The following is a 17419-nucleotide window of genomic DNA, read 5'->3' on the forward strand; positions in this document are numbered from 1 at the left end:
CAGGCTGTGAGGTCTGAGGGTCGTGTCCCCCCTCCCCGCCCCATGGTCCCCATCCACCGGACACTTGTCCCCTCACAGCCCCTGCCATGGCGCCATGGGCCTCAGTGCTCCCACCCCTGAGCCCCGGGTGGCCAGAGCTGCCCTCCCCAGGTGGGAGCGGGATGTGGTGCCTCACGTGGGATGAGGGACAAAGGGCGGGGGCGACGGGGTGCATCCCCCCACCCCCCCAAGTCAGTGGGGACCTGCTGCCCCATGGCCGCCGCCATGGCCACCGCCTCCCCGGCGCCATCCCGGGAGAGGGACTGTCGCTTTAACGGCAGGCTTTCCGCCTTGCCCGGCCTCCATGCCGTCAGCGGGCAGGTGGAGCTGGAGCGGGGGGCCCCCAGGGTGCCCCCAGCCTGGCTGGGCCCCGCCAAGCCAGAGGAAGGGGAAGTGCTGGCACAGGGGGGCCCTGCGCTGGAGGATGCCGGGGGTGAGCCCAGACTTCTCACCGGGAAACGGTGGCTTGGCTTGAGCCGGGATGGGCCCCACTGGCCAGCCTGGGGACGGCGAGGCGGGCAGGGATGGCTGGGGACAGCAGTGGGGTGGCTGGGGAGAAGAGGGGGGTTCCCTCCCACCTGCCCTGGCTCGGCCCCGCTGCGCGCGGGAAGGCGGCCATGCTCGGAGGAGCTGTATGGAGACGGTCCCGGTGCAGCTTCCCAACGCTCCCATCACGGGAGCTTTTGTCCCTGGGGGGTGCGGGGAGTCTGGCCGGTGAGGGCAAGCGGGTCCCCAAACTGCGCTGCCGGCACGGAGGAGTTTGGTGGCCGCAAGCCCTTGGTGCTCGGGAACTCAACAGCCCCCACCCCTCCCCAGCTGCTTCCTTCTCCATCCTGGGAGACATCCCCACATTTTCCCCCTTCCTGATGCTTTGTTGTGTGGCAGCTGCCCCATGGAAGGTGAAGAAGCCGTCGCTCACCTTGTGGAGATCCCCCTGAACAACAGGGATGCCCAGCAGCTCCCGAAAGAGGGTGAAAACAGAGCCGAGGGAGCAGCAGCTGAGACCGGGGACACAGGAGAGAGCGGTGCCCCCCTGGGGCATCTGCGGCTGGACCAGGACATGCCACACATGGACCATGGGGATGGTGAGTGCTAAGGGTGACAGGGTGGTGGGAGCCGAGATGGGGCACAGGCAGATGTGGGATCCTGCAGTCTCTGTCCCCCTGTAAACCAGGATCATCATGCCCTCTTCCATGGGGCCAGAGTCCCTGTGGGGTGCTCACCGTGGCGGTTGGGTCGCGTTCTGCCGCGTGTGGAGCCCAGCTTCCTCCCCAATGAGTGGCACCGAGGTCCCTAACGGCCGCCCTGGTTTCACAGGTGGAACAGACGCTCTCCCGAAGCCCTCGGCTGCCTCGATGGACAAGCAGAGGAGCACCGAGCTCTCAGCCCTCGACAGTGAGTGTTGCAGAGCCTGGTGCTCACAGATGCTCAGGCGCAGCCCCGGTGGGAGACAGGCGTGGGAGAGGTCATCTGGATCGCTCAGCTCACAAAGACAGCGAGAAAAAAGTCTTCTGCTGCTGCTGCCGGTCCCTCCCGTAACGTGGCAAGGCCAAGTCCAAATCCAGACCTTGCTGATGACTCGTGACAGCAGTGAGAGGTCGCTGCAGCTCCATGCAGTGGAACCACAGATGGCAAACTCTTTCCGTATACTTTCCCAATTAAATTATGAATCGCTTGTTGAAAACACCCCGAGATTTCCAAGTGGAGCTCTTCAAGGGTAGGAAATACGAGGATGAACTTGAGTGCATCCCCCAGGCTGTCCTCTGCAGTACATCGTGTGCGATTATGCCATTAATGCCAGATCCCTGCCTCCCTGCCCCTCCTTGGGCAGCTGTTTGGGCTGTATTATCTTCCCTCCTCAGCTGCTGGTCCCTGTGCATTGGTCAGACCTCAGTCTCCAGGCTCATTAATTGCAAGGGAATGATTCCTTTTTTGCCAGGGACAGAAAGGAACCTCTTCAGAGAGCATGAGGCCTGAGCTTTCATGAAGCTCTTAGCCAGTGCTGTTCCTCTCTGTGCATGGAGGAGATGTGCCCTGACTCCTTCCTCTCTCTCTGGAACAGGCTTCCCCCTGAAACACTCGAACACGCTGACGAACAGGCAACGAGGCAACGAGGTCTCAGCCCTGCCAGCCACGCTGGACAGTGAGTATTGCCGGGCAGAGCGGGCTGTGCACCCCAGACTGTGGATGAATATGGGGTGTAGAGGGAGCAGAGGGACAGCGGCGCTGGAATCTCACTCCGTCTCCTGCTGCCAAGCTGTTCTGTGTCCTCTGGGATGGTCTCATGCTGCTCCCTGCACTGCTGTTGCTCTCAGCACTCGCCGTGGGTGAGATACGGCAGGAGGGTATACCCCCATTGGGGTTTTTGGGGTTCAGACAGGGGCTGTCCAGTCACCACCACCCCAGACTTGCAGGAACCCACGTACAGAGCTGGGGAAAGTTTATCCTGACAGGTGAATTCCTTCTGTTCCCCAGCGTTGTCCATCCATCAGCTCGCTGCCCAGGGAGAGCTCAGCCAGCTGAAAGAGCACCTCCGGAAAGGTACCTGTCTCACCCTTTGGGTTCTTACCCCAGCTCATGCAGAGCCCTGCCAGGTCACAGCATGCCTTTTCACAAACCCTTGGCTTAGTTTTACAGCCTTTGTTGGGTTTACTGGGGATACTGGGGGGGCTTTACCCTTCGTGATTACAATGTCCTACCCATGTTTGTGCAGGGGAGAACTTGGTAAATAAACGTGATGAGAGAGGTTTCACGCCGCTGATCTGGGCTGCAGCCTTTGGAGAGATCGAAACGGTCCGTCACCTGCTGGAATGGGTAAGGCCACGCTCAAGCAGCACCTCGTTAACGGGAGACTTCCCATCTCCAACCCCGGTGGCTGCCAAATTGTCCAGCACCATCCTGGTACCATCTCAGCCAACCTTCCCCATGGCACCAAACAGGACACGTTTGAAGGGCTGATGGCTCAGACGCTGTCGGATGCTACTCCCCGTTGGGCTGTGAGCTAAGTCAGAAGCGTGGAGACCCTTATCTCACAGCTAGCAATAACTGTTTGTAATTAAATATCTGCTTATTGGTAATTTGAGATCAGGCTTATCACTTGGGCCCTGTAATCTGCCGGCAAATGCGCTCACCGAGGTGTCGTTGCAGTTAATGAACTCATTGCTGCATCGTCCTTGAGTGCTGGGCTTGCAGTCGAGGACTGTCTGGGGGTGAGCAGGGACCAGATCCTCCCGCTCTATGGATCCAGCTGCTCCCCGAAGCTCAGTCCCACATCCACGTGCGGCCGATGATCAGCCACGTAAGCACGGGCTCTGGTGCTGTATTAGCAGCAAAATTGCAATGCATTACCAGAGAGACAGACAGAACCCAAAATAAATGAGGTGATACGTTGATAAAGGCTGTAATGAAGTCTGGGACAGGTCTGTGGTGGGCAGGGTTGGAGGACAGGGAGGTTTTGTAGGTAAATGAGCAACAAAAGAGGCAGTGGATACTGTACAGGTATCTGGACAGGGCCGGTAACGCTGTTACTAGTGATGGGAAAAAGGGCTGAGTAGCAGAAACCATCAGGCTTCGTTTACTGTCACTGGAGAAGGGCTTTTAAGTCCTCACCTGACGTGTTTAAAGATGATTAAAATATGCCCAGTAAGGACTTTGGTAAGGAGAGGTCACTGGGAACGTGTGAGACGTCTCTGCCCCAAGAGGACTTGGCTCCACGATCAGCCCCCCCAGGGTACCCAGCAGAGCTGTGCCGAGCGCCCCAGGTCTCAGTGGGGGCCCTCTGCCCATGGGGGGTAACGCCTGTGCCGTCCCCAGGGCGCTGACCCCCACGCGCTGGCGAAGGAGCGGGAGAGCGCCCTGTCCCTGGCCAGCATGGGCGGCTACACCGACATCGTCATCATGCTGCTGGAGAGGAACGTGGACATCAACATCTACGACTGGGTGAGTGCCAGGAGCACCGGGAGCGACACCAGGCCCCTCGACGGGGCTCTGCAAAGCTCATTTTTAAAAAGCAGCGGCGAGTTCACACCGCTCTGGGCTGAGTTAGCAGCAGTGCCCTTCTCCTAGATGCTTCCCAGGCTCGCAGCGCTCGTTTGCCTGCTCATGCGGGCTGTTTCGAGAAATTAATCTGGATAATAATTTTAAATGGTTTCCTCAGTTGTTCACACACTGGTGATGTTACCAGCCAGAAGGAAGCAGCGCTCAGAACTTAAGGCTGTCTTTAAAATGACTCAACTTAAAAGTTACTGTATTGCATACAGAGAGTAAAAGCTGCGTAGAGCCGCTCTGTGAGAAAAACCACCCAGCCCAGAGCTGGGAGGGGGTGGAAAGGGGATCCCGGTGGGTCGGGGACCTGCTGCTCTCTCACGGATGGCTCCACGAGGGACCGGCAATGACAGAGCCCCTTCCCTCTCCCTGCAGAACGGCGGCACTCCTCTGCTCTACGCCGTGCGCGGCAATCACGTCAAGTGTGTCGAGGCCCTACTAGGTAACGGGGAAGACCTTGAACTTACTCCTTGGCCTCCGATGGCTGCTCGTTGGTAACCGCCTCGGGGAGTGACCGTGACACGCCTGGGGGGAGAAACTGAGAAGCCTGGGGGTGTCACGGGGGGCTGCCCTGCCTGGCTGGGCACTTTTTGGGGGTCCCCTCACCCTGTGCCTGACCCAGAGGCCGTGCCCTGATCTCCACTGCCTGCTTGCAGCTCGCGGCGCCGACCTGACGACAGAGGCAGATTCTGGCTACACCCCGATGGATCTGGCCGTGGCCCTGGGACACAAGAAAGGCAAGTGTCCCCTCCGTGCCTGGCAGGGGAGCCCTCCCCGGAAAACCTCCAGGCAATTCCCACCTTCCAGCCTTGCTCGGGTCCTTTTTTGACCTTCCATCACAGCTCCACGCTCTGCCGTGCAGAGAAAACCGAGCCAGAGAAATAAAGATGGGTCTTGTTGCCCTTGCTCCCCCTCCAAAGCAGAGCTGTGCTGGAGATAGGGCTGGGACTGGGGAGATGGGGACAAGGGAGATGGGGACAGGGGAGATGGGGACAGGCCCCTGGACAAAGGGGTTTTCCAGCCTCCTGCTGGAAAACAGGAAGAAAATGGTGACTGGGTCCTGCCCAGAGCAGTACTGGCTTCTCCAGGCTCGGCTTCCCTGGGTTTCACTTCTCTTCCCTCCGTTAGTCCAACAGGTGATCGAAAATCACATCCTGAAGCTATTCCAGAAAAAGGAGGCGGAGTGACGGAGCGGCTCGTTCTGCACGGCTGCAGCACCAGCACTTCTCCCGGCTGCCGCAGGGCTCTCCTCCGGGACCAAACGCCGTCCCGAAACGGGCAACGAGGTGACGCTTCAAGCGAGGAGCAGGCGGAGGAGGCCGGGAACTGCCTGCCCTCAGTGGGTCCGTGCCTTTCCCGGAGGGTGGCACGGCCACGGTGCCTCGCATCCCGGGGACACTCATTCCTTGGGGCAGCTGCGTTTCTGCCCTGTCCGGGCTCAGCTGCTTCACGCGTCTGTGCATTCAGGTATCGCATTGCTGGAAGTAAACTCTAAAGCAGCCGTGTGGAGCCCTGTCCCTCGCCTCAGCCTGTCACAGCTCCCACTCCCCCCATCCCAGCACCGGGGGAACTGGGCCAACCAACCTCCTCAAGGCTTGCACCCCCCCAGTGCCCTGGCGTTCCTCTCCGGAGCTGTCTCTTTGAAGAGGGAAGCTCCTTTTTACGCCCATAAACTTCACACAACGCTACAACCAGCCAGGGAAATATCCATATTCCTGCAGGAAGCATCACCCTGCCAGCCAGGGCCACCGCACGGCCACGGCCACCAGCCAGCACGCTGCGATCCTGAGCTGGAGCCCCATGCGGCCACCAACAGCCACTCCGAGAAGCTCAGGGGTCATTAGCAGAGGTGAGAGGGAGACAGAGCTCACAGCACACAGAGGTGACACTTCTCCTCTCTCCTGCTCAAGCCACACACCGGCATGGCCATGGCAAACCCCGGAGGGCTCGGTCCCAAGGTGCCACTTGCCCAAGGAGCAGCCGGGAAGGAGCGAGGACACTTTATTTGGCTGGTTACACAGGCTGTGTCCCACCAAAGTCCAATCTGCTGGACTTCAGAGCCTTTTGTCCCTCTGTCACTGCCATCCCATGGGGCAGGGGTCCCCTCTCAGCACCCTGGGGTGCAATTAGTGGCAGCACGGCCCCGCTGGTAGCATTTACTGTCCCGTTTGCCCCCAGAGCAGAGCCCCCATGGGTGAACGCAGGCGGTGGGGCAGCGGCCCCCCACGCTGTCCCTCGCTGCTGCCCTAGAGCTTCTCCCCCAGCACCCCGAGGTGATACACCACGATCCTGCCGAAGAAGTCCGTGCTGTTCTCAAAGGTGATCTTCAGCTTATCCAGCACCGTCTCCCCCACCTGGAACCTGTGCGGGGCTCGTAAAGGAACAAAAAAACAGGCAGGGGGGGACACCACGACACCTGGGAGACCTGCTCTGGGGGGGCACGCGTGGGGCTCGCACCCCAACGTACCACGGCCGGTGATGTCTGGCTCTGAACCCACCCGTCCGACCCAGCAAAGGATATCTGCATGGCGTTGATGTCCTCGGGGTACAGCTCCGATATCTTCACGGGTTCTTCCCCTGCTCTGCAGCCTGTGGAGGGCGAGGGTGGAGGCAGCGTGGGAGGCTCAGGTTCTGGGGGAGCCTCCGCCAGCTCCCACGCCCTCAGCTGCCCCCCAAATCCTCCCCGTGTTGGCTCTGCTGCAGGGCTGGGAGCAGCGGTCCATGCTATCTGCACCCAAATTGTCCCGGAGAACCCCAGGTCCTCGCTATTGACCCCTCCCTGCTCCAACCCACAGCCTCAGCCCCTCTTGAGTTTTTGGGAACGGCTAATAAATACCTCCGGGCCCCACGAGGAGCGGCTGTGGGATCCAGAGGGGGGTAAACCGAGGCAGAGGGACCCCCATGCTCCCCCCAAACCCGCTCCTCACCTTCCAGCGTGCACAGCCGGCTGGAGAATCCCCCCTGGAACTGGACGTGGAGCTGCGAGACCTTGACGGTGCGGGGGAAATCCAGGGTGACCCACTGGCACGTGCCCTGAGGGCAGGAAGGACAGCGGGGCTCCCTCACCGGGGTGTTCACCCTGTGCCCGGCTCCCGTTCCCCCGTGCACGGCTCCTGTCCCACCCCTCCGGCTGCCCCCTGTCCTCACCCCCCTGACCTGGTGTCCTGGGTTGAGAGACACAGGACTAGCTTTTCTTCTAATGCTGGGAAAATTGCACTTTTAGAAGACTCCAGTGTCTGAATTCGTGAAAATATTTGCTTTATAGCCAGCCAGGCTCTGTGGGATTCGAGGTCTTAGTGTTTCCGAGCCTTGCCAGGGGCAGGGACGAGGAGGAGCGAGGCCTGGGCATTTGGCCCAGGCTGCCAACAGGATTATTTCATACCATGAACATCGCATTCAATATAAATTAGAAAAGTTTGCTGTGTAGCTCTCTCTCTCTCTCCCTTGATGGCGGCGGGTCCAGACAACTCCTTGCCCCGGTGCCGGAGCCCTGAGCCCTTCCCTTTCTCCCAAAGCCGTTGCGCTCCCAGTGTCCCACACCTGCTGTCCCTGCTGGGAGTGCACAGCTTCCTACTGATATAATGAGTTAAGTATATTCTTGTATATCTTATATCAGCATCGGGATTAATACTGGTTCTTTAGTATTATTGTTAATTATTTAGTCTTAGTCTACTAAATCTATTTATATTTCAACCCTCGTGTTTCTTTGTGTTCCCCGATTCCCCTTTCCGGGTGGGGAGGGGTCACCGGGTGATAGAATAATTCTCTAAACGACAATAAATTGTCATGGGTTCTCTCAAACCGTAACACCTGGTCCGAGTTCCAGCACGTCTCCTCGCTGCCGTCGAACATGTGCTTCTTCCCGAACTGCTTCACGTCCCGGTTAAGCACGGAGCTCACCCTGCAGGGACACGCGCCACCATCCCCGGGGGACAGCGTCAGCGATGGGAGGGACACGAGTCTCCCGCAGGGCCAGGGGACAGCGTGTGGCACCCAGGAGGGACCCGCCTGGGGGTGGTGGCCGCAGCACCCCGCTGCTGTCCCCTCGGGGGGCCGGGACTCACCGCGTGGCCGTGTCGGCGCAGACCAGGGGCTCCAAGGGCATCGCTGCCTGCGGAGAGACGGGGTCAGCGGGGGGCAGAAATAGGGACACCCAGCAAACATGGGGACCCCCGGGCAGCATTGGGGACCCCTGGACAGCACTGGGGACCCCCTGGCAGTATTGGGGACCCCCAATCACCATTGGGGACCCCTGGACAGCACTGGGGACCCCCTGGTAACATTGGGGACACTCTGGCAGCATTGGGGACCCCCGACCACTATTAGGGACCCCCGGACAGCAGTGTCAACAACCTGGCAGCACTGGGGGCATGCCAGCAGCATTGGAGACCCCCGAGAAACGCTGGGTACAACCTGGCAGCATTGGGGACTCCCGAATAGCATTGGGGACACCCTGGCAGAATTGGGGACCCCCGGGTAGCACTGGGGATCCCCGTGTAGCACTAGGGACCCCTGAGCAGCACTGGGGGGACCCCCGAATAGCATTGGGGACCCCCAGACAGCACTGGGGATCCCCGTGTAGCATTGAGGACAACCTGGCAGCATTGAGGACCCCCGAGAAACACTGGGGACCCCCGGACAACACTCGGAACTCCATGGCAGCATTGGGGACCCCCAAGAAACACTGGGGACCCCCAGACAGCACTAGGGACCCCTGAGCAGCATTGGGAGGACCCTCGAATAGCATTGGGGACCCCCGGACAGCACTGGGGATCCACGTGTAGCACTAGGTACCCCTGAGAAGCATTGGGGACCCCCGGACAGCACTGGGGACCCCTGAGCAGCACTGGGGGGACCCCCGAATAGCACTGGGGACCCCCGGAGAGCACTGGGGATCCCCGTGTAGCATCAGGGACTCCTGAGCAGCATTAGGGATTCCTGAGCAGCACCGGGGATCCCCGGCAGTATTGGGGACCCCCGTGCCGTACCGGGGACCCCCAGGGTACCGCCGCCGCCGCGCCCCGCGCCCATCCCCGTCCCCTCCGGCCGCCGCACTCACCGCCCGCCCGGCGCAGGAAGCGGCGGAACTGGTTCCCCGGGATCCGGGCGTCCGGGAACGCCCCCCCCCCCCCAAACCCGCCCCCTCCGCAGCGCTCCGCCCTCCCCGCCGCGGGGACCCAGGCGTACGGGGGCACGCTAACCCCCCGAACCCCCCCCCGCCGTGTGTATGGGGGGGTGCAGCGCCCCGGGGGTCCCCCACGCACCACCCACTTTCGTGAGTGCTGTCCCCCCGTGTTGCCCCCCCCCATTTAAAGGTGTTCCTTCCTCCCCCCTCCCAAGCCGGCCCCCCCCAGTCCCTGCACCGTCCTGGTGTCGAGGTACACCCCCCCCCGGCCTGGCTCCAGGGGGGGACACCGCCGGGCCCTGGGCTGGGGGCGACTGGGTGCCCTCCTGGGCCAGCTCTGTAGGTGGCACTGGTGGAGCGCGGCTGGAAACAGGGAGAGAAAGAGGGAGACTGCGGGGAGGGAGCCCGAGTGCGGGGTGTGCAGGAATCCCTGCCCATCCCAGCATCCCGGTGTGCTCCAGCATCCCTGCCCATCCCAGCATCCCTGCTCATCCCTGCTCATCACTGCTCATCCCTGCATCCCTGCCCATCCCTGCATCCCTGCCCATCCCAGCATCCCTGCTCATCCCAGCGTCCCAGCATCCCTGCTCATCCCAGCATCCCAGCGTGCTCCAGGCATCCCTGCCCATCCCAGCATCCCGGTGTGCTCCAGCATCCCTGCCCATCCCAGCATCCCTGCTCATCCCAGCGTGCTCCAGGCATCCCTGCCCATCCCAGCATCCCTACTCATCCCAGCATCCCTGCATGCTCCAGCATCCCTGCTCATCCCTGAATCCCTGCTCATCCCAGCATCCCTGCCCATTCCAGCATCCCAGCATGCTCCAGCATCCCTGCACATCCCAGCACCCCTACTCATCCCAGCATTCCTTCATGTTCCAGCATCCCTGCCTATCCCAGCATCCCTACCCATCCCAGCATCCCTGCACCCCCCAGCATCCCTGCACCCCCCAGCACCCCTGCACCCCCCAGCATCCCTGTGCCCCCCAGCATCCCTCTACACCCCAGCATCCCTGTACACCCCAGCATCCCTGCACTGGAGCATCCATCCCTACATTGGAGCATCCCTGCAGAGAAATCACCCCCCCCCACACACACACACACACACATAACACGGCAGCTGCTTAAAATCATCCTTCGCAGGATAATTATCGCTTGCCCACGGCCCCGGGTCTTTGCGGATGTGCCCCGGTGCTTGGCGAGGTTGCCAAGCCTTGACCCCGCGGTGGTCCCACGTCCCCAGCCGGCCCCTGCGGCCACCTTTCTGGGGGTGGCACCTGCAGGGAACAGCTCAGCGGAGCTCTGCAGCCCTCCCGAACCTCCCCGGCTGCCGGGCTGCCTGCGTGAGTCACGGCGGCCGCGCCGAGGCTGCCTGCGCTCAGCCACCAGCAAAAATAAAAGCAGGCGAGTGCCGCAAAGCTGTCACCTCCCCCTCGCAGCGCCGCTCGGGGGGCTCAGCCCCCGGCCGGGGCTGTGCACACGCCTGTCAACGAGCACGCGCGCGTGTGCCCGTGCATGCACACACACGCGGTGACACACACGCGTGAGGGGCTCCGTCTTCCTCCTCCTTCCTCCCCTTCTCCCCCCACTGAGTTTTGCCTGAGAAATTGGGTCAAAAACCGCAGGAGCCTTAATTGCCCCTCGGCTCATCGCGTGTTGGGGACGAGGCTGCCGTTTGTGCCACTGCTGCCTGCGTCACCTCCTGCCCGCGCCTGCCAGCACTGTCCCCCCTCGCCCAATGACCCCCCCAGCCCTTCCAGCCCTGCCCGCTTTGTGGGGGGCAGCACTTTGACCCCCCGGGGCTCTTCGGCCTCAGCATCTTCCTCACCTTCCCCGCTCTCGAGGAACGAGGCGGGCCGTAAACGCAGCTGTTTCACGCCGGGCTGTGCCGGGAGCATCTTGGCGGCGTTGGCCGCCGGCTGCCGTCCAGCCCGGCACTCAGCCACCCGCCGGGAGGTGGTGGTGGGGGGGCCCTCTGTGTTTGATCCAAGAGCTAATGGGAAGGCTGGTGCTAAACCGGGCGCCGGCACCGATCCAGACCCCCCGCTCCCACCGGGCGCGAGCTCCCACCCGTGAGCCGCCGGGATGCTGGCCCAGCGCCGACGCGGCCACCTCGTGCCGCCGGCGCAGGAAACGGGTGCCGATGGCTTTTGTGCGGCGGGTGCCGGTGGGTGAGTTTTGCCGAGCAACCCCCGGGGCTGGCGCCGGGAGCCGCTTCCGAGGGAGAAGCCGGGTGTTGTGCCCCCTTCGCTGTTAATTACTTGCGGCGATTGATTTCCACTTCCGTGTAAACACTGGAGATTACCGGTGAATGCGGCACCGGCGCTATTCACCGCCGCGGCCTCTCTGTCCGGCACAGGGCCCTGCCTGTTCTCCGGGATGTGCCTCTGCCTTTATCCCCCCCCCGTCCCGCACAGAGGGGCCGGGGGTCTCCAGGAGGGGGGGGTGGGAAGGGCAGGATTTGGCACAGCCGGTAATTAATGCTAAATAACAATGTGGTGGCATCTCCGCGCTGGGAAGGAGCATTCAGGGTGGTGACAAGTGTGTCCCTCTGGAAGGGGATGGATAAAAGGATATAATTATAATTATCTTATAATAGCTCTGCTTTTAAGCCAGAAACCGGCGTTTCCTCCCCAAAAGGGTGAGGGCACCAGGCTGGTGGTGCCGGTGCCGGAGCTGCGGCACGTCGGCCGTGAGCAGGTGTTGGGGTAGGACGTGCCCTTAATGAGCTTGGCTCCGCTAACGAGAGATGCTGCTCGCCATCTCCGGGTGGGCAATTACCGCCCTGGCTAATGAACCAGCGCGGCATCCCACCAGCCCTGCTGCTAATTATTGCCGGTGCCAGAGAGGGGCTGACCGGGGTTGGTGTCCCCCCATCCCCACCTTGATGGCTGCTCCCCCCAAAATCACCCTCCGCGGCGGGCGCTGGGATGCGGGGTTTGGACCCTGCCCGTGGATGCTGAGCTGGTGGCATTGCCACCCAGGGGGGTCCCCAGAGGAGGGGACCGTGCTGGGTGGCAGCCCTGTGGCCCCCGTGGAGGGGTGGGTGCTGCGGGAGGGTGAAGGAGCGGGTCCGGCTGCCGGAAGGGGGAAGGGAAGGAGGCAGTTGCCATGGAAACAGAAAATAAAATCAATGCATCCTGCTGGCGGGTTTGGAGGAAAGTTGGGCCTGGCCAGGGCAGGGTCCCTGCATCCCTGGGGAGGGGGGACACTGCAGCCCCCGAGCAGGACCCCTCGTCGCTGCGGTGCCGTGGGGCGGGTTTGGCCCTGGCCAAAAGCAGGAACAAGCCACAGCCGGGGGGGCGAGGGGTCGGGGGCAACGTGGAAGCGGGTCCACGGTACCGGGTCTCAGCCCACCCCTTCCGAGCGGTCCCCGGATCGGGGCGTCCTGCCCCGCTCCAGCCCCGGCTTCGGACCGGCGTCTCAGCCAGGACAGGCACCGGCTGCCGTGGAGCCGTCCGTCTGTCCCTCCGTCCGCCCGCTGCCTGTCCCCGGTGCCAGTGCCCCGAGCGCTGGCCCCAGCTGCGGTGGCAGAGGCCTCATTAATAAAGCCGCTCTCCCCATGAATGTGGCAGCTCTCCTGGAACGAGCTTCATTAGCCGCCGGCGGACCTGAGCGGAATAACAAGCGGCTCCGCGGGGTGCGGGACGGGGTCCCCCCGCACACCTCCGGCTGCGCGGGGACCGGGACACGCGGCCACGCTCCCGTTGCGGGGAGCTGGGGAGCCCCTTGGCACGCAGAGAGGGTCCCTGGCACCCTGTGTTCCCCCCCCCTGCCCTGTGCTCAGCACCCGTGGGGTGGCCGTGGCGATGCTGCTCAGCACCCCGGTCACGGAGCCACGGTCCCGGCTGCCAAACCGGGCAGCACCGGAGCTCAGGAGGCTCCTGGCCTCATCACGCTCTCCCCCCCCACCCCAAAATGGCTCTGCCATTGGGGTGATGAGGGTGTTTTGCCTCCTGCTCTCGCAGGGCCAACTCCTCCATCCCCTCCGGGAGTATACGATGTCCCCACGCCTGTCCCCGCGCTGCGCGTTGGCCACGTCACCTCTCTATTGTGGCTCTTGACAGGAGTGAGACCTGGCTGAGACCTACCAAACTCATGTCGTGTGTCACTCTTGGCCCCTCCGCTGTCCCCTGGGTGGCTGAGGCTAAGCCAGGGCTGTGCCGAAGCCGTGGGGACCCCCCCCAGCCCCACGCCAGTGTCAGAGCCCCACTGGGTCTCCCCGGGGGCAGCAGGGGGTCCCGGCCCTTGGCAGGGGGAGCCCCTCGCCATCTCCACACACCCCAATCGCCGGCGGCCGCCTCCCCACGTCCCTGTCACAACAAAGGAAAACATCTCTGGATGGAAACTGCAGGAGGGTCGTCACGGCAACACTGCTGCAGGATTTCACCAGAAACCCAGCGTTCCGCCTCAAAAAGGCATTCAGGTCCCTGCTCACCCTGGCAGGCGCCGGTGCAAAACCCGCCGGGGCCGAGGGAGAGGGGCTGAGGGATGGGGTCACCCCAACCATCGCTGCCCTGGGGGCCACCCGGCCTGTCCCCAGTGGGGTTGGGGGCATGAGGCGCAGCGGGGACCCGGTGACAGTGGATGCTGGTTCATGGAAGCAGCTCGGGATGGAGCTCTTGGGATGACACCACCAGGACAGGCTGGATGTGGGGCTGGGGTGTGGAAGGGACCCCGAGCCAGGCAAGGATGGGGGCACGGGGACAACCCTCCGTGCCAGGCAGAGCTGGCTTTCCCACCCAATGGAGGGATGGCCACGGTGGGATGCCGGGGCTCCAGGCTGCACCAGGGGATGGGGGGGGGACCCCATGAAGTCACCTCCCAGTTGGAGGGGCTAGCCGGGGGAGGGGGGACACTGGGGCTCCAAACTGGTTCTGGCGGAGGAGCTGGTCCCCACAGCTGGGCTGTGGTCCCCAGGCGCGGAGCAGCTGCCGGCGCGGGGAGGCGGGGAGGGGGGGTGGGAGAGGTGTCTATTAAATCCCCATCCATAAGCCGCGCTGGCTGGTGTCTGTTATGACATTTATCTGCACTCGAGAGGAGAGCTCCGATAACTCACTGCCGGCACCCTCCTCAGCAAGACAAATGGCCGGCGGCACAACAGCCACGGTGCCTCTGCCGGAGCCCAGTTTTCCCCCCCCAGGAGGTGGATGGGTGGGTGCTGGGATCCCTCTCCTCCTGCCCCGAGCTGCTCCCAGCCCACGGGGAGGTTTGTGTCCCCAAACGGCTCTGGCTCCGCTCTCCCCACGGCCCTTTCACTCCCATCGTGGGTCAGGAGCTGGGGGCAGCTTCGTCACCGCGCCCGGTGCTCGTTAGCGAAGGGTGGCCCATGGGACATGGGTGCTGGGGGGAGCCCCCCCCATCCTGCCACCGGGTGCGGGAAGGAGCCGGGCTCCTGGATGAATCCCCGACCCCTGCACGACGCGTCGGGTGGATCAGACCCTGCCGGCGCCGCTGTTTTTCCGGATGAATCTTAGGAAGATGAAGAGCGGGAGGAAGAGTTTGGGCAGCCCGTGGGGGCAGCAGGCGGGTGGGATGCGGGTCTTGCTGCGGGTGCAGGACCTGGCTGTGGTGGTGGTGGTGGGGACAGTGGGAGCATCTTCATCCCAAAGGGTGCCCAGGGCCTTGCAGGAGTGGGGTGACGTTTGGGAGCCTCCCGTGGGCAGCGGTCCTGCCTCCACCGGGAGCCGCGCCGGACCGTCCTCTCCAGGCACGTGGAGACGGTGCGGCACCCTCCTTCCAGCAAACCCCAACCAGCACCCATGGGTGCCCTTTCCAAAGCAGGACAGTGGGACGGAGACCCGTAGGGCAGCAGTATGGGTGACCTGGATCCTCTCGGGATGAGAAATAGCCGGGACATCAGGGTGTCATCGAATCCCCTGGGATCTTCTCCCCAGTCCTGCTTGGCAACCACCGGGGGGGGGGGGCATTAACCCCTGTCACCGTCCCCCACGCTCGGGCACCTACATGGGGACGGGGGGGACGCCAGCTGCAGCCACATAAAGAAGGGGAACAGAAGAGCTCTGTGCGCCCGACAACGCCGGGGGTTGTGCCTGGGAAGGGGGGGGGGGGACGGACGGGAGGGAGAAAGCTGGGGGGGGATGTTTCACAAAAGGCAGGAAACGCCGCGAAAAAAAGTCGGGCACAATGGAGTCGGAAATGAGAACTTTGCTCTCGGGTTTCCACGGATTCATCCTATAGGGAAAATGAGGAGGGGGGAGGGAAACACACCCTCATCCCCCCCCCCCCATATTTTGTCACAGGTCGTGGGAGACAGGGCGACAATTCTCCATTCACCGGCGGGAAGGTGACACCCCCCCCAGCCCCTTAAACCATCTCCAATAGCTCAGTGATGGTTCTGCCCCCCCTCTCCCCTTATTTTGGGGTTCTTTTCTCATCCGTGGGGTGTCTCACCCACTTTATCGGGGTCGTTGAGGATTTTTGGAGCCTTCATCCATCCTCAGCATCTTCCAGCCCCTCCTCACCCCCCTACGGCCCCATATGGGGCCGTAGGGGGGTGAGGAGGGGCTGGAAGACGCTGATGGTTGGACCCCGTATGGCTTGGAAGGGATTTTGGGGTGCGGAGGGGCTGGAAGATGCTCCCCTTTTTTGGCGATAGCCTCAAATCCTGCTGGGTACCAGGGCATAGATGGGGGTGGGGGGCTCAGTGACTTGGAGGGGGCTACAGAGGGGCTGGAAAGTGCCCCCCTCTTTTAGAGACCCCCCCCTAAAATCCTGCTTGGATGCAGCCAGCTGCCAGCACAGGGGTGCAGGGGGGGGGTGCAGTGCATGCGGAGGGGGGGCATACCAGGCCCCCCACAGACCTGGAGCGGGTCTGGAGGCAATGGAAGGACCCCCCCTCCGTTCCTATTAGGGACCCCCCCTCCCCTGTTTGTGACCCTCCCTTCCCCTCTTAAGGACACCCCCCCCATTACAGGGGCACCCCCTCCCCTCTTAGGGACACCCCCTCCCATTACAGGGGCACCCCCTCCCCTCTTAAGGACCCCCCCCCATTACAGGGGCACCCCCTCCCCTCTTAGGGACACCCCCTCCCATTACAGGCAGCCCTCGCTCCTCTCATGGTGACCCCCTCCATTACAGGGACCCCCCCCCCCTCCCCTCTTAGGGACCTTCCCACCATTAGAAGGACCCCCCCTCCCCTCTTAGGGAACCCACACCATTACAAGGGCACCCCCTCCCATCTTAGGGTCCCCCCCCACCATTACAGGCACCCCTCGCTCCTCTCATGGTGACCCCCTCCCATTACACGGAGCCCCCCATCCTCTCTTAGGGACCCCCCCCCCAGCATTACAGGCACCTCCCCTCTTAGGGACCCCCCCCACCATTACAAGGACCCCCTCTCCCCTCTTAAGGACCCCCCCATTGCAGGCACCCCCCCGAGCCCCTGCCAACCCCAGCTGCGGGGGCTGCGGTGCCTGCGGCGGGGGGCGGCCCCGCTCGATGGGGAGGGGGCGGCCCCGCCGAGGGGGGTTCGAGGTGGGGGGGGGGGGGGGGGGGGCGGCCCCGGTTTCGCGGGGGGGGGGGGGGCGAATCGGCGCATGCGCGGCCGCCCCTCGCCCTGCGCCGGGCAGCGCGGCGGGGCGCGGAGCGGACGCGGGTTCGCCGCCGCTGCGGGCAGGTGCGGGCGGGCGGCACCGGCGGCACCGACGGGGGGGCCGCGCCCGCCGCCAGCCGCGATTGGCCCGGCCCGGCCCGGCTCGGCCCCCTCCGGGGGGGGGCCCGGCCCGCTTTCCTCTCCCCCCCCCCCCCCCCCCCCTTCCCGCCCCCCACTCCGCGCCCCGCTTTTAAGCCCCCGGTGCCGGCGGGGTGCTCGGGCTCCACCGGCGGCGATGACCCCCTGCGCGCCGTGAGCACGGCCCCAGGTACGTGCGGCACCGGCACCGGCACCGGCACCGGCACCGGCACCGGCACCGGCACCGGCACCGGCACCGGCACCGCCCGCGCCGCGCCCCCGCTGCGGTTCCCGGTGCCGGCGGGGCCGGGCCGGGCGGTGGGAAGGGACGGGGCCGGGGGCGATGGCACCTCTACGGCAGGAACGGGACGGATCCGGGGTGGGGGACGCGGTGGGGACAACGGGGCTGTCAGGGCTGGGGGATGCGGGGGCTGGGAGGTGGGGGGGGGGGACACACGACACTGTGGGGACCGGGGTGGACAGGGATGAGGGATGCTGTGACAGGGTTGGGGACACTGAGG

At 63.8% G+C, this 17419-nt stretch overlaps 2 protein-coding genes across 2 annotated transcripts; one reads left to right on the forward strand and one right to left on the reverse strand.

Moving 5' to 3' along the window:
- The first annotated feature begins 368 nt into the window (after nucleotides 1-368).
- On the forward strand, nucleotides 369-5591 carry RFXANK (regulatory factor X associated ankyrin containing protein). The gene is made up of 10 exons (XM_074163785.1): nucleotides 369-472; nucleotides 925-1124; nucleotides 1357-1434; nucleotides 2102-2182; nucleotides 2515-2580; nucleotides 2753-2853; nucleotides 3853-3978; nucleotides 4459-4525; nucleotides 4740-4820; nucleotides 5212-5591. Exons 2-10 carry the CDS (start codon nucleotides 932-934, stop codon nucleotides 5268-5270), a joined length of 852 nt encoding a protein of 283 aa, XP_074019886.1. The 5' UTR covers nucleotides 369-472; nucleotides 925-931; the 3' UTR covers nucleotides 5271-5591.
- A 738-nt stretch (nucleotides 5592-6329) lies between these two features.
- On the reverse strand, nucleotides 6330-8188 carry NR2C2AP (nuclear receptor 2C2 associated protein). Its single transcript, XM_074163875.1, has 5 exons — nucleotides 8148-8188; nucleotides 7894-7984; nucleotides 7011-7116; nucleotides 6605-6672; nucleotides 6330-6446 (listed from the first exon to the last, which is right to left on the reverse strand). Exons 1-5 carry the CDS (start codon nucleotides 8186-8188, stop codon nucleotides 6330-6332), a joined length of 423 nt encoding a protein of 140 aa, XP_074019976.1.
- Nucleotides 8189-17419: the final 9231 nt, after the last annotated feature.

This window comes from Numenius arquata, chromosome 25 (assembly GCF_964106895.1).
Source record: "Numenius arquata chromosome 25, bNumArq3.hap1.1, whole genome shotgun sequence".
Classification (NCBI taxonomy): Eukaryota; Metazoa; Chordata; class Aves; order Charadriiformes; family Scolopacidae; genus Numenius; species Numenius arquata.